At 31.8% G+C, this 27,127-nt stretch overlaps 3 protein-coding genes across 4 annotated transcripts in view; 2 read left to right on the top strand and 1 right to left on the bottom strand.

Annotated features, from left to right (window-relative positions):
* form3 (formin 3) overlaps nt 1-27,127 on the top strand; it is a 183,109-nt gene that overhangs the window by 44,902 nt on the left and 111,080 nt on the right. The window contains exon 2 of one of the 2 annotated variants that reach the window (XM_065503169.1): nt 8,112-8,245. The exons of the other annotated variant lie outside the window; for it this stretch is intronic. The gene's annotated coding sequence lies outside the window, so the exon portion shown is untranslated. The remainder of the gene's footprint in view (nt 1-8,111; nt 8,246-27,127) is intronic. 2 annotated transcript variants of the gene reach the window in all.
* On the top strand, nt 2,496-4,244 carry LOC135955392 (uncharacterized). Its single transcript, XM_065505743.1, has one exon. The coding sequence runs from the start codon at nt 2,496-2,498 to the stop codon at nt 4,242-4,244; it is 1,749 nt and encodes a 582-aa protein (XP_065361815.1).
* LOC135954770 (uncharacterized) lies at nt 12,087-12,692 on the bottom strand (the record flags this gene model as incomplete). Its single annotated transcript, XM_065505000.1, has 1 exon — nt 12,087-12,692. A coding segment is annotated over one exon (606 nt), but the record flags the coding sequence as incomplete, so codon positions are not given.

The following is a 27,127-nucleotide window of genomic DNA, read 5'->3' as shown; positions in this document are numbered from 1 at the left end:
ATTTTCGAAAGCGGGTGCCATGACTAATTATGGACCGATCGTAACAGAATTTGGTGACATGAATTTTCTATATAAAACTTATTTGGAGCGGAATTTGTGGAGATACATATATAAATTAAACATTTATGACCGATAATGTCCAATTTCGGGAGGACATTTGTATGCGGGCTTGGTGAAATAATGGACCGATTTCAGCCAATTTCAATAGGCTTGGTCCTTGGACCGAAAAAATAATAGGTAACAAATTTTATCGCAATATCTTTAAAATGTTTATATGGACAGACAATCAGCCGGCCAGACTGACGGACGGACATAATTTAATCGACTCAGAAAGTGATTATACGTCGATCGGTATACTTTGAGGTGGGTGTTAGACTAATATTTTTGGGCCTTACAAACATCTGCACAAACGCATTATACCACCATGGTGGGGAGGGTATAAATATTTGATGTATTGGCCATAGTTAGCTAAGACCTTTTCCCATCTTTCTGGCAACATTTGGATTCCAATCCAAAAGAACTGCTCATCTTTTGAAGCCAAGAACGAATCAAGCCACTCAGAGAGAGTGTTCTTCATCGATCGTAACAAATTGTTGGCGGAAGAGGCAAGGTCTGGACTATAAGGCAAAACTTCCCAACCTCTTCATTCTAAACAGTTTTTAACAGGTATTGTATAATGTTGCCTGTTATTAAAATGGATCCTACAAATGCTCCAGGGGCGGCCTTTTATTTATCATCCTATTTGAAAGATTTTTATATTTTTGGAAAGCGCTTGGCGAGGTCTTGATATTAGGTACAATTTGATCCACATTGTTTCCGAGCTATATTTTTTTGTTTAGATAAGTTAATTTTTGGTGTTACAAAAAAAATTTCAAGTCAATATCTCAATTAGATTCAAAAATATGTAACCTTAAAACTCCGTCTTTCAGAAATATTGCACTTTTTCATACTAAAAAAAATTTTATAAATTTTCTTAATATTTTATTCAACACATTCATTGGTTCCTGGAGCATTTGTAGGATCCATTTTAATAACTTAAACTCAAATACTCCTTGGCTACGGTCACGTCAAATTTTATCCTGATCGGACGAGCCGTTAACAAATGCTAGATTTATTTTCAAAAAATGTCGATTCTGCCCCACTGTGTCATGATGGAATATTACGGTTTCATGTCAGATTTCAGCAGCTCTGTATTTGCTCCCACCAAATACAGATAATTAATTCGGCTTTAGTGTCGATTCAGCTAGTTGGCCTGGCTTTACGTACGATCTCTTACTCTTCGCGTTATTGTAATAGATCCATTTTTCATTGCAAGTAATAATTTGGTGCAAAAATGATTTTCTTTTATAGCGTTGAAGCTTAGTTTCACACAAATTCTTTCAAAGTATCTCGCCTTCAATTCGAATGGTACTCAATTTCCATGCTTTTTGGATGCATCCCGCTGATCGCATACGTTTTGAAATAGCTGCTTGAGTAACTCTCAATGATTTTGCAAGCTCTTGTTAAGTTTTACAAGAATCTTTATGGAGTAATGCTTCTATATCTATAGAAAATCATGTTAGAAACAAAATTTTCTATAGAAAATCATGTTGGGCAAAAAATTCAATTTAATTTTTATTTATTGTAAATATTTTTATACCCTTCACTGGAAAATCTGGAAAAATATATTTTGTAACCCGAATTTTTTTCACCAAAAAAATTTGTTTGTCATTAATTTTTATACCCTTCTCACGAAGGTGAAGGTTATAAAAAAAGGGTATATCGTCCCCTTAATAAAACAATAGTGTATAATTTTTGATGCCATTTCGAAATAATTGAGTTTAAAATGTTTGTGTTAGTAGACATCAAGAACAAAAGTAATATTTCAATTGATCTTTTGACCCACTTTGTAGAAGTATAATTTCACCAAATTTTGACCACATATAAAAAATAATGGTGTATATGCTTATTGAGGGGACGATAAAATTTGAAGAAAAAAAAATAATTTTTTTTCCTTAAAATATTTAAAATTGTTATTTTAAGTATAACTTGGTGTAGGGTATATAAGATTTGGCACAGCCGAATATAGCTCTATTTCTTGTTACAATTGCTGTTATATGATTAAAAGCAAACAAAGCAACCTGAACAAATTCCCACTTATGTATCTGAAAGTTCAATCGTTTGATAAAGATCTTACCATTTAAGTTAACATATAACTAACTCGCAAAACATAAAATTATTTAACCCTCTAACCGGCAAGGCTGCCTTTAGGCGGGGTATATTAAATGTATGTAATGCGGCTTATTTCTCCCGTTATAACGGTAAATATGTATGTGTAAAGAGACAAACAATTTACTTATTGTGATAAATATGAACGTGCACTTGTCTTTTGTTTTTTTTTATTCAAACAATAACCTGGTATATTTGAGGGTTAAGAGAACATTGCACCAGCGTTTAACTTTATAAACTTCATAAACAAATTTGTCCGACATTCAATAGGCAGTTAAACAAAAGCAATGAACGTGAAAGCTACACTAAACATTTTAGCAGTTGTCCTGCTAACAACCAGTTTAAAAGCTTTTCCAAATATTGTGAATATTGTAAAGGAAATTAATAGAAATCAAGGCAATGAAATAAATGTATTAATAAATTTTCAATCAAACCGAAAGAAAAGTCAGCATTTTGAAGAACTTTTGCAACTGGAGAGCGTGCCAAAACTGATTATAACTCAAGACTCTGAGAATATAACCGCTTTGTATAAAGTCTACAACCAACAAAGTCTTACCATAGCCTGGATCACTGAAACCAATTTAAATTCAACTCTAGACCTTATGGATCGTTTATTATGGACCATACATTTTAAGGATATAATTCTTATCTACGAAATGGAACATGTCGTCAGTACTTATGACAAAAACTTATTTGAAATTTTCTCTTTGTGCTGGAAAAAGGGTTTTAAATCATTGCTACTGTGGCAGGATAATCGTTTCTTCACCTATCATCCTTATCCCACAATTAAAATAGTTCGCGTTTATAGTCTGGCTGAGTACGAGGATAAATCACATTTACGAAATTTCCATCATACGGTTATGCGTTCACCTATTTTTGAATTTCCACCCATGTGTTTCTCGTACATCAACCATCGAGGAGAACTGTTGAGGGTTGGCTATGTGTACAAGTGGATTGAAACATTCTTCACTCACTACAATGCCACTTACGAGTATCAGTTCCATGATATGTGGGCCCATAATGTCACTTACTTGGATGCTTTTAATACTGTAATGTCAATGAATTTCGCCTACATTCCCCTAATACTGCCCCCCATGGAGCACTATTTCGCCAGGAGTAGCGTTATGTTCTTAAGCAGTGTGGTACTGATAGTGCCAGCACCTAAAGAAATCTTTACGGGATTATATGTAATTATACCATACAATGCTCTTGTTTGGTTTATAGTACTGCTAACAGCTTTAGTATATTTTCTGCTGGTAAATATGCTAAACTATCTAAACAACAATAGCCTAGACTGGGGCCAGGCTTTTCAAGATGCCTTTAATATCATTATATTTTTATCGGTATCGTCCAGAGTAACTGTCAAAAATTACTTACTCAAATTTGGTTTATTTCTATTGTTACTATTCACAGGTATATTTCTAACCAACTACTACAGTTCCAATCTCTCCAGTTTGTACACCAGCAAAGTCTATGAACAGGATCTGTACTATATTGAAGATATTGCACGCACCAAACTAAATATTCTAGAATACACCGCCGATGCACCACTGTGGGTACAACGAGACATGAGTTCGACATTTTTGAAACGCATTGTAACCGGCAGCAATCATGAACTATTCCATAATCGTCAAATTCTTAATATGTCCTACATGTATATCACCCTTGAAGAATATGCCGACTTTTTATTGTTTCGCCAAACTTATCTAAAACGACCTACGGCCAAAAAATTAAATGAGCCATTATATCATCGGCCGATTTTCATTACGCTACCTTATCGTTCTCCCATTATCGATCAGCTTAATCGTTATTTATTGTATTTAATGGACAGTGGCATCTTTACGAAAATATTGGCCGATACCAAGTGGCATGGTATCTTGAGCGGCCGTCTGCAGTTATTTTTAGATAAGGAGGAGAATAAAGCTTTAACATTGGAATATTTTTATTATGTTTTCATTATATGGATTTTTGGTTTGATTTGTGCATTTTTAAGTTTTTTGTGTGAGATTTGTAAATGGAAATTAATGAATAAATAAATATATTAATGAATAAATGTAGGTAAATCTAGGATTTTTTCACTAAAGGAAGTCTATATTTTATTCATTTACACAGTTGTTATATCTTTTTATCCCGTAGTTGGCTGTTTATCAAAGTTAAAATTTTCTTATAGAAAATGTTGCCTTTTAGAAATTTTCATAAAAGAAATTTTGGAAATTCAAATTTCATATTGAAATTTTTCGAATTTTTAAATTCTCATACAGAAGTTTTTCAAAGTTTAAATTTACATATCAATAATTTAAAAGAAATGAAATTTAAGATTGAAAATTTTCGAAGTTAAATTTTTCAGGTTGAAAATTTTCGAATTTTAAATTTTCATATAGAACAATTTCTTAGTTCAAATGTTAATTTTGGAAGCATATAGAAAATTTTCGTAGTTCAAATGTTAATTGGAAGTATAAATTTTCATATTGAATATTTTTGAAAATTAATATTGAAAATTTTCGATTGCAAATTATCATTTTAAATTTTCAAAATGTTTGATGTTCAAATTTTAATATTGAAAATTTGTGATTTTTTATTTTTTATATTGACAATGTTCGAATTTGAATTTTTTTTATAAAAATTTTTGAAGAAATTTTTATGTATATCATGATTTTCTACAAAAAATTTTATTTTAACATAATTTTTCCATAGAAATTGTATCCAACATGATTTCCAATAGCTAGAAATAGATTTTTTTATATTGACAATATTCGAATTTGAAATTTTTTATAAAAATGTTTGAAGAAATTTTTAGGTTTATCATGATTTTCTATAGAAAATTTTGTGTCCAACATGATTTTCTATATAGAAAATGTATGTGTCCAACATGATTTTCTATATAGAAAATGTATGTGTCCAACATGATTTTCTATATAGAAAATGTATGTGTCCAACATGATTTTCTATATAGAAAATGTATGTGTCCAACATGATTTTCTATATAGAAAATGTATGTGTCCAACATGATTTTCTATATAGAAAATGTATGTGTCCAACATGATTTTCTATATAGAAAATGTATGTGTCCAACATGATTTTCTATATAGAAAATGTATGTGTCCAACATGATTTTCTATATAGAAAATGTATGTGTCCAACATGATTTTCTATATAGAAAATGTATGTGTCCAACATGATTTTCTATATAGAAAATGTATGTGTCCAACATGATTTTCTATATAGAAAATGTATGTGTCCAACATGATTTTCTATATAGAAAATGTATGTGTCCAACATGATTTTCTATATAGAAAATTTATGTGTCCAACATGATTTTCTATATAGAAAATTTATGTGTCCAACATGATTTTCTATATAGAAAATTTATGTGTCCAACATGATTTTCATATTGAAAATTTTTATGTCCAACATGATTTTCTATATAGAAAATTTATGTGTCCAACATGATTTTCTATATAGAAAATTTATGTGTCCAACATGATTTTCATATTGAAAATTTTTATGTCCAACATGATTTTCTATATAGAAAATTTATGTGTCCAACATGATTTTCATATGAAAATTTTGGAAATTTAATTTTTCTCATAGAAAATTGCAAAGTTTTAAATTTTCACTTTGAAAATTTTCGAATTTGAAATTATCTATACAGAAAAGTTCAACTGTCTGTTTCTCTAAATGCAAAAGAAAATGTTCGTTCGCATTTAGAGAAACAGGCAGCAAATTTTCATGTTGGAATTTTCAATGTTCAAATTTCTTCTTGAAAATTTTAAATTTTCATTCAAATTTTTTGAATTTGGATTTCAGAAAAGTCAATATTTTCTTATAGAAAATTTACAAAGTTTAAATTTTTATATTGGAATAGTTCAATGTTCAAATTTTCATTTAAATTTTTTCGAAGTTTAATATTTTTCATATTTTCGTACTGAAATTTTTCGATATTAAAATTTTCATATAAAAAAAATTTCGAAGATTAAATTTACAAAGTTTAAATTTTAATTTTGAACATTTTCGAATTTCAAATTATAATACAGAAAAGTTATAATTTTATTATAGAAAGTTTACAAAGTTTAAATTATCACATTGGAATTTTCCCATGCTCAACTTTTCATTTAAATTTTTCTTCTAAGTTTAATTTAAGTTCAAATATTTCATATTGAAAATTTTCGAATTTAAAATTTTTTACAGAAAATTTAAAAAGTTTAAATTTTCATATTGCAATTTTCTATGTTCAAATTTCTTCTTGAAAATTTCAAATTTTCATTGAAATTTTTTGAATTTGGATTTCAGAAAAGTCAATATTTTCTTATAGAAAATTTACAAAGTTTAAATTTTTATATTGGAATTGTTCGATGTTCAAATTTACATTTAAATTTTTTTTCGAAGTTTAATATTTTTCATATTTTCGTATTGAAATTTTTCGATATTAAAATTTTCAATATAAAAAAAATTTCGAAGATTAAATTTTCATATTGAAAATTTACAAAGTTTAAATTTTAATTTTGAACATTTTCGAATTTCAAATTATCATACAGAAAAGTTATAATTTTATTATAGAAAGTTTACAAAGTTTAAATCATAGAGAATAGACATAGAGCGGAAATTCTCCTGTCAAAGACCTAACTCAGTTGTCAGAAACCTAAGTGCTGTTAATGTATTAGTATAAAAAACTATGTGAAAACAAAAACAACACTCGTATGTGTGACTATTTTGAGTAATTTTTTTGTTTGAGTTTTTTTTTCTAGTTTCCGCTCTATGTTCTCTATGGTTTAAATTATCACCTTGGAATTTTCCCATGCTCAACTTTTCATTTAAAATTTTCTTCTAAGTTTAATTTTTCATATTTTCGTATTGTAATTTTTCGATGATAAAATTTTAATATTGAAAATTTATTACAGAAAATTTAAAACTTCTTATAGAAAATTTACAAAGTTTAAATTTTCATATTGTAATTTTTCATTCAAATTTTTCTTCGAAAATTCATTTTTCATATTTTTGTACGGAAAAACTGCATGTTCCAATTTTCATATTGAAAATTTACGAAGTATAAATTTTAATTTTAAAAATTTTCTAATTTTCCAAAAAAAAAAAATTCTTATTGGAAATTTCGAAGTTCATATTTTTATATTGAACATTTTTAAAATTAAAATTTTCATATAGAAAATTTTTAAAGTTCATATTGAAAATTATCTTTGTTCAAATTTATAATTGAAAATTTACGAATTTTAAATTTTTTTTAATTAAAATTTTATTGAAAATTCTTAAGATTAATTTTTCATATTGAAAATTTTCGCAATTAAGTTTTGAAGTTCGAATTTTCATGCTGGAAATGTTCGATATTCAAATTTACATAAAGAAATGTTCGAAATTTTATTTTTCATATAAAAAATTTTTGATGTTTGAATTTCAATATTGAACATTTTCCAAATTTTATTTTTCATATAGAATATATTCGAAATTGAAGATTGAATTTACATATTGAGTTTTTGTACAGACAAATGTCGAAGATTTTATTATATTATCTGATTCGACTAGGGAATTATTCAAAACATATAATTTAATATTTTCTTTCTATACATATTCACTTTCTTTAGATTTCATCTTCACTTTCGAAATTCACTTTATTTTTTTTTGTTATTAATTTTCTATCACCATATTAAGCCAGTTGTTTTAATTAGTTTTCCCTTTTTTAATAACATCCACCAACATTAATTCATTTACTTTAAAAAAATTTAATATTTGTTAAATTGTTTTAATTGAACATTTTGTTCATTTCAGTCACTCGCTTCATTTCAACATCTGCCTGTTGTTTTGTTTTGATTTATTTAATTAAATTATAGATACAACAAATTAATTGTATATAATTTTTAATGTTTTTTATTTCTCTTTCATTATCGTTTCAGTAAGTCATTGATGATCTCTGGGCGATAGTACAAAGGTTGTTTTTTGTGCAGCACACACAGTTACATATAACGACATTCTTACTAGATTAAATATGTACAACAGCAACAATAACAAAATATAAATATTTCTAGGTGTAAGTCTTTGATAGAGGTGTGAATATTAATAATACATGAATAACTCTTTTAACGTATTAGAAATTTTGCTTAAAAATACCAGCTTTATTAATTTATTGATTGAAATTGATTAAATTTTTTATCAAAATCATTTATGGGAAATTTAAAATTTTGTTTAATAAGTATTAAGGCGCAACTATAATATGCATACACTAGTTTAAGTCAGCTTAAGCAACGTATGTGACAAACTATAATGTACTTAAGAGAGTTTCGTCAAATTTCATGTGCTTAAGCAAAGAGCGAAGCTGGTCGCACATTCCGTAAGTTTGTTTATTGAAAAGGATGAAGAAAATTTATTTATTTTCATAAAATAATAAGAAATACGTATTTTTTTAATTACGTGTTGCTCATAAATGTGCAAATGGGGCTAAATTGTTATTATGACCACCTAAAAGTTTCGAAAATCAATATTCTCTGGAATATATTTCAGAAAATTTCACTTCTGCTCCCGGTTACAGATAATAGTTTCAAAGATTAGGTTAAAATCCAGGTTTAATTAATTGTAGTTTAAAAGACTAGATTAAAAGTCTCAGATTTAAGTAATAATTAAAGGCTAGTTATACCCTACACCACCAAAATTATTGGTTTGTGCTGATGTTTGTACCGATCGATACAGAATCACTTTCTGAGTCGATTTAACAATGTCCGTCTGTCTGGCTGGCTGTGCATGTAAACTTGTGAGCAAAGTACTGCTTTTAATATTGAAAATATTTCAATAAAATTTATCGAAAAAAATTCAGCTCCCGAAAATCACTCAGAAAAAAAAATATTGAAAATTTTAATCGCAAATTTTCCAAATATTTTTTTTTTATTTTCTAAAATGAAGCCGTCCTAATAGGCTTAAGTGTAATAACGTGGTTGTATTTAAATAATTGGCATGTAAATAATTGAATTATTAATATTTTTTTTTTGTTGAACTACCAATAAATATTTTTTTACTCTACAGGTGGTGGCATTTCCGTTTATTTTCTATACTTAAATGGGACTATTTAAAACCTAAATATATTATTGTGTGGCGTTAATTTGCCTCCATTAATTCGACATAAGGGAATGCAAAATTAGATAGAAATATGTCAGCAGGAAAGAAATTGTGTTTATTATTCAAAACATTATAATGTGTTAAAAAATTAAAACAAAATACTTTTGTCAAAGATATATAGTAAATGGTGGGGGGGGGGTAATATGCATTTGTGCTGATGACTATAACGCAATAAAGTAAAAGTCCAAGACTCTGCTTAAAGTATAACAATCGAGCCAGGGATGCTATATAAATCGAATTAAAGATGTCCGTCCGTCTGTCTGTACATCCTTGAAATCTTGTTACAAAGTAGAAGCTTAACTAGAATACGAACGAACTTTTACCATAACCTGAACTAGAACTGTATTAGAAATCAACTATAACTGAATAAAATTGAACTATAACTGAAATTTTTTTTTAAATTGTATTTCAAAATTTTTAAAAAGATTTTTCAAATTTTTAAACATTTTTTTTTTATAAAGAGAATTTATGACAAAATAATTTTTTTTCATGAAAAAAAATTCGGGTTAAAAAATATTTTTCCCAAATTTGATCCATTGTAGGTCCATTTTACTATAGCCTTATATACATCGTTGCAATGGACTTTCAAATATCTATCATTAGATATCCATATTGCCTATATAAATGACTTAGTAATCCAAATGTAGATCACAAATAGGCCAAATATCGAGGTTGTCCCGGCTTTTTCCTTTTATCTCAGCCATTTGTGGGCCGATTTTGTCGATTTTAAATAGCAACCGAGCCGGAAGAATTCCCGATATATTGATGTATAAATCATGTATGTAATTTATTTAAGGGCTACGGAAAGTTGATTTTAACATACAGACGGACAGACGGACATGGCTATATCGACTTCGCTATCTATAACGATCTAGAATATATATACTTTGTGGGGTCGCAAATGGAAAAGGTAGAAATTACAAACGGAATGACAAACTTATATATACTCTTGCCACTCATGGCGAAGGGTACAATAAAACATCTAATCATTTTTATGTTTGCCCCTACAAAAGGCAACATTTTGAGAGGAATGGGGCAACATTCTACAAATGTTAACCTGCAACAAGGAAAGATTTGTGTTCATTGAAGTAAAAACCCTTGATTTTATTAGATTCTGGCAAATTAATGATGGTCATGTGAGCTTCCATGACTCTTATAAAGATGATTTTATTCCTAATCAAAATTCAATATTCTGAAGGCTATTTTTCTACTAAATTTATTAGTGTTTATGAATTTTAAAGGTTTACAAATTAAACATATAAATTTACATGTTAAATATTTATTGATGAACATCTATCTATTACCCAAATATACAACTAGGGGTTTTTGTCAAAAAAAAAAATAAAACTAAATTTTATAAAAATCTAAAACAAATCATATTTTCGCACGTTATTGAATGAAGGTCACTTCCATATATTTAACATTTTAAGACACTTTATGCGTTTGTAAACATTTAACAATTATGCGGCCAATTTATTTTATATGAAGCCAAATTGTAAACATAAGAAATCACTTAAAGCCAAAATGCGTTTTTGGCCGTTTCTCACACTCATATTTATTCACTTATTCACTCCCTTTTTTATGCTAAAAACCCCTGTGATTGTGGTTAAAAAATTTTGAAATATTTTTTGTTTTTTTATATTCAAAAAGTCTGTCTGTGAGTTGTTTGGTTGATGTTTATTTAAAACGTTTGTTAGTTGAAATTTATTAGTCAGATCATGTTTACAAATAAATTAGACTGAAAATAAAAGCAATCTTTTAAAATTTGTATTGTAGTTGGATTTGAAACGAATTTCAAAGGCTGTATTTTAATATTTGTTAATAATATTTTTAACTCTAAACTGTTACCAATGTAAGGAGTAAGTTAGGATATGTGATGTAGTGTTCATTTGTATACAAATTTATGTTGCATGTTGTGCTTATAGTGCGTGCACATTACGTGAATATTTTGTTTAAAATATATTTTGTTGTGTTCACATACTCATGTTAAATTCGTTTAAAAAAAATAATTTATTGTTTATTTTTGTTTCTCAAAGTAAATATTACGAAATATTTACGGTATTTTATTGTTTTTAAAGAAATAGAAGTTTGAAATGATCATGGTTTTGGTTTAGCAGTTGTAAGAATATTTACTAGTGTTAGACTGATCGCTGCAAAATTCAATTTTATTAAAATAATTTTTTTTTTTCATTAGGAAATTCCATTTTATGCGTTTGTTTATATTCAGTGATTAATATTCAAAAATTGTTTAGTGACATGGTCTAGACGCCAAAATGCTATGTTGTGTTTTAGTTAGAATTTAAACTGAATGTAATGTCAACAATTGTCAGGGGAGTTTTTTTCAACGAATGTCAGTTTTCAATAATTTATATTGGTTTTATAAAAAAATCGAAAATAAGCTAACTGTAATGCTCTGTTTCGTGAGGACATTTACTGGCTTCCAGTTTAAATATTGCACAGTTTTCAACCAGATTCAATAGGGTTTGTACCTAAACGAAAATAGGAACTAGAATCTGCAGTTGAACCTGAACTAGAACCTGAGCAAGAACCGAACTAGAACCTGAACTAGGATATGAACTAGGATATGAACTAGGATATGAACTAGAATATGTAAGAGAATTATAACTAGAACCTGAACTAGAACCTGAACTAGAACCTGAACTAGAACCTGAACTAGAACCTGAACTAGAACCTGAACTAGAACCTGAACTAGAACCTGAACTAGAACATGAACTAGAACCTGAACTAGAACCTGAACTAGAACCTGAACTAGAACCTGAACTAGAACCTGAACTAGAACCTGAACTAGAACCTGAACTAGAACCTGAACTAGAACCTGAACTAGAACCTGAACTAGAACCTGAACTAGAACCTGAACTAGAACCTGAACTAGAACCTGAACTAGAACCTGAACTAGAACCTGAACTAGAACCTGAACTAGAACCTGAACTAGAACCTGAACTAGAACCTGAACTAGAACCTGAACTAGAACCTGAACTAGAACCTGAACTAGAACCTGAACTAGAACCTGAACTAGAACCTGAACTAGAACCTGAACTAGAACCTGAACTAGAACCTGAACTAGAACCTGAACTAGAACCTGAACTAGAACCTGAACTAGAACCTGAACTAGAACCTGAACTAGAACCTGAACTAGAACCTGAACTAGAACCTGAACTAGAACCTGAACTAGAACCTGAACTAGAACCTGAACTAGAACCTGAACTAGAACCTGAACTAGAGCCTGAACTAGAACCTGAACTAGAACCTGAACTAGAACCTGAACTAGAACCTGAACTAGAACCTGAACTAGAACCTGAACTAGAACCTGAACTAGAACCTGAACTAGAACCTGAACTAGAACCTGAACTAGAACCTGAACTAGAACTGAACTAGAACTGAACTAGCACTAGAACTAGAACTGAACTAGAACTGAACTAGAACTGAACTAGAACTGAACTAGAACTGAACTAGAACTGAACTAGAACTGAACTAGAACTGAACTAGAACTGAACTAGAACTGAACTAGAACTGAACTAGAACTGAACTAGAACTGAACTAGAACTGAACTAGAACTGAACTAGAACTGAACTAGAACTGAACTAGAACTGAACTAGAACTGAACTAGAACTGAACTAGAACTGAACTAGAACTGAACTAGAACTGAACTAGAACTGAACTAGAACTGAACTAGAACTGAACTAGAACTGAACTAGAACCTGAACTAGAACCTGAACTAGAACCTGAACTAGAACCTGAACTAGAACTGAACTAGAACTGAACTAGAACTGAACTAGAACTGAACTAGAACTGAACTAGAACTGAACAGAACAAGAATTGAGGCATAGAAAAATTATTTTAACGCATCTGATATTTTATTGTAGATATTTAAAAGAATAATAATCAGAACGAACTAGTTCAATTTCATTCCTAGTTGAGTGGTTGAGATTTGAATTGAGAGAATATATCCCAAACAAGTGCTTAAAATAACTAAATTTTCAAATTTTCTTTATGAGACATATTGTAATTAAATTTATGCATTATTTATAAACAAAACGACCTAAATCTTATTACTGCTTAGAAATAGAACCATGTACTGCACTCGGTCAAGGACAATTTACAACAAGCAATTAACCATTCCACAATCATACTGTCTTCATGTCACAACCATGTCAGCGCAAATCTCTTAAGCCTTAAACAAATTCAAATTATTTTATAATTAAATGACAATTTATTTTAAAACAACCGTTAACAGCAACAATAAAAATTAATAAAATGAAAACTGTCAATACAAAAAAAGTACTGCATAAATATACTACAAGCTAGTAGTCGGACAAGTATGTAATAATTTAATAAGGCGCTAATGTCCAATAAAAACAATTACACTGGCCCCATAGATATTGATGGCTGGCCATAAACAATAACAACAAACTGAACCATCTATTCCGAACTCACATTAACAACTACACGCAGCAAGAGCAAGAGCAACACCAACCAATACTATGACTATCACAAGCACAAGCACACGGATATCCGCGGACGTGTTTTAAATAGTAATGTGATTTTTGTGAATTTGAAAATTGTATATTTTACAATTTATACAAAAGATATGAGTACGAGTATTTAGAATAATTGTTGATTATTAACGTTTATTAACCCTTTTTTCTGTTTACGGTTTTCTTGTTTAAAATAGCTTTTAGAATTGATAAAACTATTGACAAACCATTGACACTAAAAAGTAATTAGTTTGAAAATTAAATATAAATAAATAAATGATAGAAGCATATTGGTAATAAATTGCAAACACCAAATTAAATTAAATAATAATTTAATTAAATATTTTCCGAAAATCTGAACAACCTTTTCACTGTAAAGGTTAAAGGTGATGTAGTTAGATATATTTTACGCATACTAAATGCGAAGGAGCAGTTTTCAGTTTTGAGTCGTCTAATACTTCGATATATATTTTCCCAAATATAAAACAACGAACTTTGGTTATGTGCATTTCCTCGGTCCAGAACGCGACATTCCTACTCCTTTGAAGTGCAAAATTTTAAGTTTATCAATTTTCCTCAATTTTTCGATTGCATTTTAGTAGCAAAAGACAGGCTTTGTAGTTTTGTTGTCTCCAATATATTAGCAATATATAGGAAAATCTTGAACGCTACAAAAAGAGAACTTTTTTTGTCAGCATCTAGAAAATTACAAAAATCTTGAAATTGGAACATAATTTTTGAAGCAATTTAATTAAATTATAGTATTATAATGTGACTTTCTATTGATAGTTTCCATGTATAAATATTAGCATTTGTTTTATTAGTTATATATAACGCGACATATTTTACCGTCACCTTTGTTATAAGGATTATATCAAGTTATTTTAACAAAAGCTTCGTATTAATTATTTATTGTCTGCAAATACTTCAATAATTTTAACTCAAAAACTTCTCTTTTTCTATATCTGTTCCTTCTAACGCTTTACTTTTTTCTGCTTTATATTTGTTTTTAGTGCTTGCTATTTGTTTTTGCCAATTTCGATAGACCTTTATGGCGACTGCTCAGATACATTATCACAAAATTCTTTACACTTTAGTAGATTTTTATACCCTATACCACCATAGTGGGGAGGTGCAGATGTTTGTAACGCCCAAAAATATTAGTCTAACACCCAACTAAAAGTTTACCGACTTAGAATCACTTTCTGAGTCGATTAAACGATGTCCGTCCGTCCGTCTGGTTGGCTGGCTGGCTGTCCATGTAAACCTTGTGCGCAGAGTACAGGTCGCAATTTTGAAGATATTTCGATGAAATTTGGTACATATTATTTTTTCGGCCCAAGGACCAAGCCTATTGAAAATGTCTGAAATCGGTCCATTATTTCATCTAGCTCCCATACAAATGTCCTTCCAAAATTGGACTTTATCTGTCATAAATGTTTAATTTATAAATGTATCTCCACAAAATGCGCTCCAAATAAGTTCTATATATACAATATTCATGTCACCAAATTTGGTTACGATCGGTCCATAATTAGTCATAGTTCCCATATAGACCCGCTTCCGAAAATCACTTTAACGTACATAAATCGCTTAAAAATATTGGTATACTCACAAAATTCAACACAGTAAACTTTCATAGAGACATAAATCACACGACCTAATTTCATGGTGATCGGTCCATAATTGGTTATAGCCCCCATATAAGGCTCACTTCTGAAAATCACTCAAAAATATAAATTATTGAAATTTTAAAAGAAAAATGTTTTTGCTCTTTTACTTAGTGTAGGGTATTATATGGTCGGGCTTGACCGACCATACTTTCTTACTTGTTTTAATTTCTAATGACGGATAACAGTTAGAAGAGGTCCACATTAACTTGGCCACCCTACATGTGCCTAACTTGGTACATCTATTCTCAGAATATGTAAGAAAGTGTCTGAAGATAATACTTATAATGGTCCCTAGTGGAATTGCTACTGAAACCGCATTAAATATATTCAAAGCAGATCCCATTCTGGCTAACTTGTCTGCCTGTTCATTGCATAGTAGTCTCTATGAGCAGGGACCCAAACTAAAGTAATGTCAGATAGACGACATAGCGACAGAGCATTCTTACATTACCTGACTAATAAATATGAAGTTGTTAGGGATTCAATGAGAGAAATGCCGTCTGACTGTCGACAAAAATACCAATACTGCCGCGAGTATTATGGTCATGTATTGTATTACAAGCTTCTATAATCTCTAAAATTTCAGTCTGAAAAATACTACATTCATCCGGAAGAAACAAGAACCAACACCATCAGTATATATCCTGATGTCATATTTATACACGAGATTACCCCTACACTACTCACTCCTGGAGTGAACTAAGACTTTGAAAACCCTATCAAAATCTGCATATGGAGTAATATAGTCCGAAATATGTTATACGATGGAAGGCAGTAGGCCCAGAATCTCCGCGTGGCCATATGTTCTCGATCTCCAACATCCAGATGCGTTATGCCTCGCTGCGCGTGTTCAGTACCTCTGAAGGACTAGTTCTTAGTGCGCCAGTTATGCCAATGCAAGCTGATCTCTGGGCTTTACACCATACAAGAGATCCATAAGTAAGAATTGGACATACTATAGCCGTATACATCCATTTAACTATGTAGTGACTAAGTCCCCATTTTTTACCAAACATCTTAGGTCACCGTTGCCCTCTTAACCCTGTGTTGAGCATTAATTATCCCTGATTGTTTAGAGTCCAGGATGATACCTAAATATTTCACATTATTTTAAAAGGGGATTACGCAGTTTATCAACCGCGGAAGCTTAAAGCCCGGAATCTTGGTTTTTGTCGTAAAAAGTACGAGTTCTATTTTGCTTGGATTTACCCCAAGACCACTTTCCGTGTTCAAATTGTTGAGAAACCCTATAGCAGTGAACATAATATCATTAATCACATCGTCCGCATAAGCGACAACTTTTATCCCTTTTTTTGTTTAGTTGAATGAGAATCGAGTTAATAACGATACGCCAAAATAGTGGAGAGATCCCTCCGTCCTAAAGTATGTCTCGTCCAACTTGCTTGGACTTAAGAGTATATCACTTCAAGAGTATATCACTTCAACATACAAATGAATTAGAGCATTGTTAGGCAAAAAGAGGCATTTAATTTGTGTGCTCTTTTGGATAAAGAATAAAATATCCACAACAACATCAAGAAACTGAATGAAATGTGTGTATTTTTACGCTCTATTACGCTCTTTTGTTCACATTCGGGTTGTTTGACGAAAATCATCGTAACCTGAACAATATGAACTCCTACCATGGAATTAGAGCTTGTTGAATTGCAAGAGTAGATACATTATTGAAAATACTCTCTGTATCCAGAAAGGCTGATATTGTGTATTGTTTACATTCGATCTCTCTATAACTCTTACGACTTCATGCGGAGCTGCCTATGTAGAGCGACCCTTAAAGCAAGCTTGCTGACTGCTTGGGAGCGGTGTTGTGCACTCTACTTGATGCCTTATAAGAGAGTTGATGAGTGTTTGCAACGTTTTAAGTTTAAAAGATGAAAGACTAATTGGACGAAAGTCCTTTGAATTCTCATGACTTCTTTTGCCAATGTTGGGAATAAAAACGATCATAACCCTCCTCCAATTAGCCGGAACATGGTTAAGAGAGAAACAAAACTGAAATATTCCGTGAAGCTAGGGGATGATATGTTTCTTTGCGCTTCGCAAGATCTTTATCAAAATACCACCAGGCCCAGGTTTCTTGAATGGGGAGAAACTATCAATCGCCCATGATATCCTATCATAGGAGATAATGTTACTGTCGATATTGGATAGAGTCCTTTCACTCACAATATCCGTGGCAAAATCCTTGCAGCCTGGCAAGTGAGTATTCAGTAGGATATCAAGCCACTCTGCTGAGGATTCGAACCAGGAGTCATACTTCATTTTAATATATATAGGATGGGATTGCCCCTTGGCTAGAATTCCATTAAGTCTTGCAGAGTCCTTCTATGAGTAAGAAACTTCTCCATGAGTTTCATTATGCGACTACTATAGCTTTCTAGTAAGTTTTTCTGTGGAAATACCCACATGTTTATAATATTTTTTTCGCAATTGATACGCAAAAACATTCCCCATGAACTTGTAAAATTCTAAACAAGTTTGCTAAAAATTTCGCCCATATCTCTCCAAAGTCAGCAAGGATACTATTGGAGCCTCCAACACCCAGTATATTTTTTTACTCGCATGTACATATATGCCATTCCATATAGGCTGTAGGGTTTTTATAATTATTTACGTCATCATTAAAAACACAGAAAACACTTTAAAGATATATTATAGAAATAAAATAATATTTAATTACAATTTAAATACGAGTGTATGCATATGAATATATAGAAAGAAACAACAAAAAAATGCATAATTATCTAGCTATTATGCACACACTCGTAGTCATATTTGTACTCCTATAAGTATCCAAGTAAGCCAGCAGGTAGTCAGTGTAAATGGATGGATGGCTGGATAAATGAATGGACGGTTGGTTGGCTTAAAACTGGCTACACAACAACTTAAAAACGTCATACACAAGGTTTTTTGTTAAAAAAAAACTAATTTTTTTATTATTTTATAATGCATTTCTTATTGTTTTTTCAATAATTATTCCTCTGCCTTTGTATTGTATTATTGCAAAATATATAACTATTTAATAGTAATAAAAATAAATGTTTGTCTATATTTTGTTATTGTTGTTGTTGTTTTAATGCTATTGACATTTCTATTAAACGTATTACTATCGACATCGTCATCTCCCTCATTATCATCTCTTAATCATTATTGAATAGCGATTGAGTTGTTATAATTGCAATTGCCTTCAATGTTCGGAGCTCTGGAACTTCAATACGTGCAATCGCTTGTTATTTTTATATTTATCCATTTAATAATAGATGATCATCATTGTGATCGTTATAAACTCATTGAAACTCATACAAATGTCATTCATTCATTCATTCATTCATTCATTCATTCATTCATTCGATCGCTATGGTTTGAAGATAGAGAGAGAAAAAAAGGGTCGTATTTGATTTTAACATGTTTATTATTATATAATTGTTATTAGAATTTATATTGCTGTTGTGTGGCTATGGCTGTAGTATAATTTTTCATTATTAATGTTTTTTGGCAGCTGTCATCAATAATTTTTCATTATTTATATTTATTGTGAATGGTTTCGTTCGTATTATATGTATGTCGCCAAACGTAAGACGTCGACAAATGTTGGTACGTTTTTTACAAGTTAAAAAAATACCTCCTTCCTCATTTCAAATGCAAATTAAAGTTGCCACTGGGGACTGAATATGAAAATTTTCTGAGGTCAAAACTGTTTCTACTGTAGAGGACAGAAATTTAAAATTACGAAATTAACAACCCAAGGAAACAATCTGTAAATAATTATTAGAAAATAGGCAACTTTGCTTAAAATTACCGTTCGTAGCTGCCCGAAGGCCTAATCGCACGATGTAGACCCTATCACCACCATTGTGTGACTTGCAAGGAACCCCTTGCCCAAGAGCTTTGGCTATCTAATCCCTGTCCCATTCGTAGCTAGCTAGTCAATTATCAAGCCCAGAACAATTATCAAAGCAGCAACATCCAGCCTGGTAAACCAGTCCAATATATGATCTCTGACTTCAAAAGCTCCCGTCCTACCAATAGACCTCGATCGAGAACCAAGACCAGCGATCAGTATATCACGAATGCCACCACTCCAATACGTTTCCTGAATACAGAGCCAACAGCTATCTACTACTTTAAAATTGTCTAAATTGTCTTGTTGTAAGATACAATTGGTCGCCCGAAATTAGTCAATATCCCAAATATCAGTCCTTTAACCAACGATCTTCTACCCGCTTTGAGTTTTAAACCACAGCCACTACATGTTCACCGAGGAGACCTCACAACAGCCAGTCAGGACAAGTACTGGGTCTACTAACTCCCGCAGTACTAGATAAGACTCTAGTCAGCTTCGAATACAAAAATTAGATTTTTACCAGGAATGAGTTGCATCCAGTTTCGCTCCATATTTTCCCTTGAGGCATAACATCAAGGTGTAAGTTTTCACCAAGATGTACCAACCATGCCCTACAGGGGTTAGAAAATAGGCAATAGATTGTTTCTACATTGAGAAACTGGCAGTAAGTGCTGGTTCACATACGTCAAGTTTACTGGCGCAAGTCTTGAGTTTGTAAATGAGAGAGGAGGAAATTGAAAAGATTTTCCTCTTTTTCTTCCTCTCTCTTCTATAAACTCAAGACGTGCTCAAGTAAAGTTGGCGAGTGTGAACCAGCACTAAGCCTACTTCATTTATCTATCAGCAAATGAAAATTATAATTTCAAAACATTTGCTCCAACAAATTTCTGTAGTATTCTAAAGATCGGACAAATAATTTAGAGGTTATGCATACATCCTACGAAATATTTCTATCAATAATAATTTAATACATAAATAAAATTAAAACCAACTAAGAAAGTATGGTTGGTCAAGCCCGACCATATAATACCCTGCACCAAGTAAATGAGTAAAAATATTTTTCTTTTAAAATATCAATAATTTATATTCGTGAGTGATTTTCGGAAGTGGGCCTTATATGGGAGCTATGACCAATTATGTACCGATCACCATAAAATTAGGTCGTGTGATTTATGTCTATATGAAAGTTAGCCATGTTGAATTTTGTGTGTATACCAACATTTTTAAGTGATTTAAGCACGTTAAAGTGATTTTCGGAAGCGGGTCTATATGGGAGCTATGACTAATTATGGACCGATCGTAATAAAATTTGGTGACAAGAATTTTGTATATATAAAACTTATTAGGAGCGAATTTTGTGTAGATACATGTATAAATTAAACATTTATGACCGATAAAGTTCAATTTCGAGAGGACATTTGTATGGGGGCTAGGTGAAATAATGGACCGATTTCAGCCAGTTTCAATAGGCTTCGTCCTTGGGCCGAAAAAATTATATGTACCAAATTTTATCGAAATATCTTCAAAATTCCGACAGCCAGCCGACCAGACGGACGGACGGACCGACATCGCTTAATCGACTCAGAAAGTGATTCTAAGTCGATCGGTATACTTTAAGGTGGGTCTTAGACTAATATTTTTGGGCGTTACAAACATCTGCACAAACGCATAATACCCTCCCCACTATGGTGGTGTAGGGTATAATGACCAAACAATACTCCATTAGAGGTAAATCTTTCATTTGATTGTGTTTATTTGTTTAAATGTAGCGTTCTTGAACTAAAAACCTCGTTTCTCGTATTTTGAAAATTTCAATTCAAATCTCAATATAGTGGATTTAACACTAAACATTTTATCTTGATTTTAAAATTGTGTCACGTTCGCCATCTTAAAAACAAGTAAGAGAGCTACAGGTGGCGCAAAAGTAAACGTCCAATGTTTTTTGGCTGTAATTAAAAAAAAAATGAAAAACTTTGATTCTTGTGGATTATTTTTATTTGGTCTTTTAATTTTTTTACATCAAGTCGAGAATATTATGTCATGTAAATGGCCGCCGCCACAGTTGATTGTCATTTGAGCCCTTTTTATGGCATTTTCCATCACTTTGGCCAAAACTTCCGGCGATAGGTCCTCACATTCTTGATGGATATTGTCTTTAAGAGCTGCAAGAGTCTGAGGCTTGTTGACATAAATCCGCGACTTCAAAAAGCCCCACAAAAATAAGTCTGGAGCGGTCAAATCAGGCGATCTTGCTGGCCAGTGCAAATCGCCAAAACGAGAGATTAGGCGTCCGGGAAATGCATCATTCAGCATATCGGTTGTGGCACGTGCAGTGTGTGCCGTTGCACCGTCCTGTTGGAACTACATGTTTTCCAATCCCAATTCATCAAGTTGCGGCAAAAAGAACTCGTTGATCATTGCTCTGTAGCGCTCACCATTCACAGTAACCGTTTGGACCGCGACGTCTTCGAAGAAAAAAGGTCCGATGACTCCTCCAGCGAAAACAGCACACCATAAAGTGACTTTGGGTTACACGCGGATTTTCAGTGCCCCAGAAGCGTAAATTTTGCTTATTTACGTACCCGCTAAGATGGAAATGGGCCTCATCACTCATGATTATTTTTGATGAAAAATCATCGTCCTCTTGGTGGTGATCAATTGGTCAGCAATATTCCGCGTTCTGGAGCAGTGTAGCGTAACATTGTTTATTAACGTGTATTTCGCATGTGTTTACTACACAAATGTCAAAACAGAACTGACATTAGGGGCCAATCGCAAAATTTATAGCGTTTTCTGATAGGAGGATTACTTTTGCGCCACCTTGTATATTCGGCTGTGCCGAATCTTGTATACCCTTCACCAAATTATACTTAAAAATATATTTTTTAAATATTTTTAATTAACAAAATTACATTTTTTTTTAATTTTTTTTAAATTTTTTTTTTAATTTTTTTTTTTAAATTTTAGTTTTTAAAAAAAAATTTTTTTGGAAAAAGAATTTTTGACAAACACAAAAAATTCGGGTTAAAAAATATTTTTCCCGATTTTGACCCATTGTAGGTCCAACTTACTATAGCCTAATATACATCGTTAATGACATATTAATCCAGATATAGATTAAAAATAAGCCAAAAATCGGGGTTGTCCCGGTTTTTTCTTTACATCTCAGCCATTTGTGGGCCTATTTTGTCGATTTTAAATAGCAACCGATCCCGAGATATTGATGTATCAATCATGTTTATAGTTTTTTTGGGGGGCTACGGAAAGTTGATTTCAAAATACAGACGGACATGGATATATCGACTTCGCTATCTATAACGATCCAGAATATATATACTTTGTGGGGTCGCAAATGAAAGATGTAGAAATTATAAACGGTGAAGGGTATAGCAAAAGCTTTTATTATTTCCACATGCATTTTTAGATGAAGGGTTGCTGCTACCTTGTTCCGGAGTTTGGGGAAAATTAAATGAGATCCTTTTAAGTATAAAGAGTATTTATATAAAGCAGCTGAGAAGTGCAATCGAAATTTGCAAAAAGAAATAGCAAACAGCTGAAAGAAAATAAGTCATGAGAAGTTTGATCCGAAGAATGTCACGTTCTGGGCCCTTGCAAAGGTCCATATATATTGGAATAATACCTATAAGGAGTTATTTCTTAAAACAAATCCAATAAAATTGTTAGGTCCATTCTTTTCTGACAATAAAATTCTATTTTATGCAGACTTTTTTCCTTAAAATCTTGTAATTTTAAGTTTTTTGTTAGTTTTCTTTAAGGAATTTTAAAATTATATAACTAACCTTAAAATACAAAATGACTCATGCCAAAAAAGTAATGATTTGATCTCATCTTTTTTCAACTTCCACAGACTACATTTTGTATTTAAATCAATTTAAGTGTCTCCAGCAACAAACTATATAAAAAAAAATCCACAGATTTAATTGTTGATGATGCCAGCCAAACTAATGAATTTATGTTTGTTTGTAGTTAAGTTTTTTATTTATTTATTGTACTATATTTATTCATTTTTTTTTATTAATTTATTATTATTTTTATAGCAGCTAAGATTTGTTGGTCACCTTAACTTTGAATTTAAATTGATTTTAATTGAATTGATTTATTTTTGAACAAAAACTAATTCAAATATTTATTTGATTTTAATGATTTGTTTGGGTTCATCGTAAAAAACGTTTTGAATAATTGGCGAATTTCAAAAAAAGCCACTAAAGAATTTATAAGGTTCAGGGTATTTAGTCATAATTTTTTTTTAAGAATTCTTTATAGGAATGACTGTTATTTTTTTGTGGTGCCCATTTATTAATTTAAGTTAAATACAATTTATGACTGTGGCATATTTACGACAGAAGACGTCGTTGCTTAAACAAATAAAGTGAACATTGAAAATTATGAAAAGAAAATATTTAAAATACAAATAAAAATAAAAGAAGATTTTTGTGTCTTGCATCCCATAAGAGGAATGGAAAATATTGCACATATATGAATACGTATTTATATTCAAAAAATTTTATGGTTTGTAAGGAATAGAGATGAGAAAGTGAGTGTTTGGATTTACGTTTACTAAACTTCGTCATTTAGGGTAACCAATGACAATATATTGGCAACGTGACTAGTTATTTTAACATTTGCGTGTTCTAGGTGGAAGTAAATTGACCCTATATTTATTACAAAGTTAACGCATGACATTCACTTACTGATTCACATAATCAGTTACTTTACTATCTATCCAACTGTTATTTGAACAGCTCCATAACTAGTTACTTTACTGTATAAGTGTCCTAGTCGGTAGCTACTTGAGTCCAAATAGTCAATCTAAAAGACATCTCCTAGTACTCAACCCAACCTAATACCACCTACAAAGAGTCTAACAGTTTGTTCTTAATTCTCAGGGAATTAGCGTATTAGTTACAAAAAGACAGTCCAATGACACCGGTTTCATTTAAGAGAGAGATCTATGCTATAGATACAGCCACGAGATGAATCCGGGAAAAGAATCTCGACAATACATATCTACTTGCGCAACCAGCGTTTCGTCCCTGGACGTAACTCTTGCGCAAAGAGATATTCCCACTCCCTTTGTGATCGTATCGAATTTGATAGATGAATGAGACGCAACTCAGGTGATCAAATATCATCACTTGCAGAATATCCAGAATGCTCTGAACCACTCTGACAAAGGATAGGAACAGGACTCTTTTGTCTCATGGTAGGAATTCGATTAGGCTTCTTACGGGTATAATTACTGGGCATTGTAAGATTGGACCCATGTCGGAGCTTATGGGTTTTCCACATCAAAGCTATTGTAGAAGTTGTTTAGATGAAGAGGAGGAAGAATCAGTACAAAACCTTCTATGAGACTGCCCGGTCTTACAAGAGCTTAGGCTACTACATCTTGGTAGAGCTCTTTTTCATAATCTGGACATTCTGAGAGATGTGTCACTTAGCAGTACCGGTTGGTTCTCACGGGACCCACAACAATCACATAGCCCTCGAAATTTGAGATTGAAACTATTCTCCTTTCATGTATGATTCTCAGAATAAGAGGAAAAGTTGCAAGCAACCAAAGTAATCTAACCTAGCATTTATTTTGAAACTTACTCAAAGCATTGGCCATTGTTAGCTATAAGCTTATCCCATCTTTCTGGCATCATATGAATTCCGAGTCAAAAGAACTGCTCATCTTTTGAGGGAAAGAACGAATCAAGCCAATATTGGATACTCTGTTCCAAAGTGAAGCATATCCCAGAGATAGCTTTCTGTATCGTCCTTATCCCTTTTTTCTGGCAACATATAGATTCCGGCCAAAAGAACTGCTCATCTTTTGAGGCCAAGCACAAAGCATGCCGAGATCGCATACTCCGTTCCAAAGTGTAGCATATCCCAGAGAGTGCGTTCTGTATTGATCGAAACAAATAGTAGACGGACGAGGCATGGCCTGGACTATAAAGTGGGAGATGCAGAGAGTTCCCAACCACTGCGAACTGCTCATCTTTAGAGGCCAAGAACGAATCAAGCTAATATCGGATACTCTGTTCCAAAGTGAAGCGTATCCCAGAGACAGCATTCTGCATCGATCGAAACAAACAGTAGGTAGACGGAACAAGGTCTGGACTATAAAGCGGGCGCGGCAAAACTTCCCAACCACTTCATTCTAAACACTTTTTAAAAGGTATTGCAATATTTGGCCGAGCGTTGTCATGATGGAATATTACGGTTTCATGTATGGCCACATATTCTGTGCGTTTTTCGGTCAATGCTAGCTTCAAATGAGTCAAAAGCGTTCGGTACAGGTTTCCTGTGAAGGTCTGGTCATATTTCAGCAGCTCATAATAGATAGGACCCTTTTGTTTCCACCAAATACAGAGCATTACCATGGATATTTGACGTTGGTGACTTTACGCACGATCTCTGACGCTTCGGGTTATCGTAATGGATCCAGTTTTCATCGCAAGTAATGATTCGGTGCAAAGATTATTTTCTTTTATATTTTCGGACATTCAGAATGGTCTTTCCAGGTCTCTCGGCTTCAATTCGTATGGTACCCAATTTCCCTGCTCTTGGATGTATTCTGCTGCTCGCAAACGTTTTGAAATTGCTGTTGGAGTAGCTCCCAATGATTTAGAAAGCTGTTATTGAGTTTTACAAGAATCTTCATGGAGTAATGTCTCCAATTCTTGGTCGTCAAACTTTTTTCGCTGGCCTGGGCTCTTACGTATAAAAATCACCATTTCTGAAACCGAAGGAACACATTCACAATAAGGTTTGGTGAGTAATCGGAGTGCTTCACACCGAAACCATTATTGATTGTAAGTGAATCGCTCGTGATTCCAATTTATCACTTCACGTGTTCATTTCTGGCATGAATGCACACATGTGAAGACATACAATTCCTCTGTATTTGTAAATTAATCACTAAAATTTTATCTTTAAATATGCAGCAACTCCCCCGCTCTCTCTGCCATGATCCTTAATCACCCCGGCAATTTCAATTCAAATTCAGAACCAATCTGTTGGTTGGTTGGAGTCTTTCTTTATTGTTCTTCCCTAAACATGTGTCAGGTTTTTTAAACTGACTGTTCCTCTCTAGCCATACACATATGCATTTTATGGAATAATTTTATTTTTTATTTTATTAGCTACTTCTATGTTCATTTGTTTTCATATGGATGGCACTTCTTTGTTTGGAAATTATATTTTTTTTTAATTTTATTTTATAAATTTGCTGTTGCTGCTGCTGCTTGCTTATTAAATTGGGTGGAGAAGTTATGACTTTTGTATATACGCACTTCAAATAAGTCAAGTGCGTTTTGAATTGCTTCTTCCGGTAAACTATTTGATTTCTTGATTTTGTTTTTTTATTTTTTTGTTTTAATAAGGCTGTTGTTAATCGAGTAATTTAATATACTCAAATTGTTTTTGGCTTTTCATATACATATCCATTTAGTTACTTAGCTACGTTGTAAGTAGGTGATGTCTTTTCATTAATTCAATAATTATTTGAAATTTAAACTGCTTATTTTTATGGTTTTATGTTTGGCTTGTGGAATATTTTATTATTTCTTGACATATATACGTTATACCATTTGTTTTAAATTGAGAAATTTAAATTTGGGTTTATTAAGTGTTAAAATTGGCTCAACCAAATATGTTTTTAAATTTATAACCATATTGCTAAATGTTTATTGTTTTTATAAGTTCATATAAGGGTGACAAGGAAAGTTTTTGTGCTTGGCAAAAAAGGCATTCAGTGT

This window comes from Calliphora vicina, chromosome 3, assembly GCF_958450345.1.
Source record: "Calliphora vicina chromosome 3, idCalVici1.1, whole genome shotgun sequence".
In the NCBI taxonomy this organism is placed as follows: domain Eukaryota; kingdom Metazoa; phylum Arthropoda; class Insecta; order Diptera; family Calliphoridae; genus Calliphora; species Calliphora vicina.
This window is presented reverse-complemented; position numbering and strand designations above follow the sequence as displayed.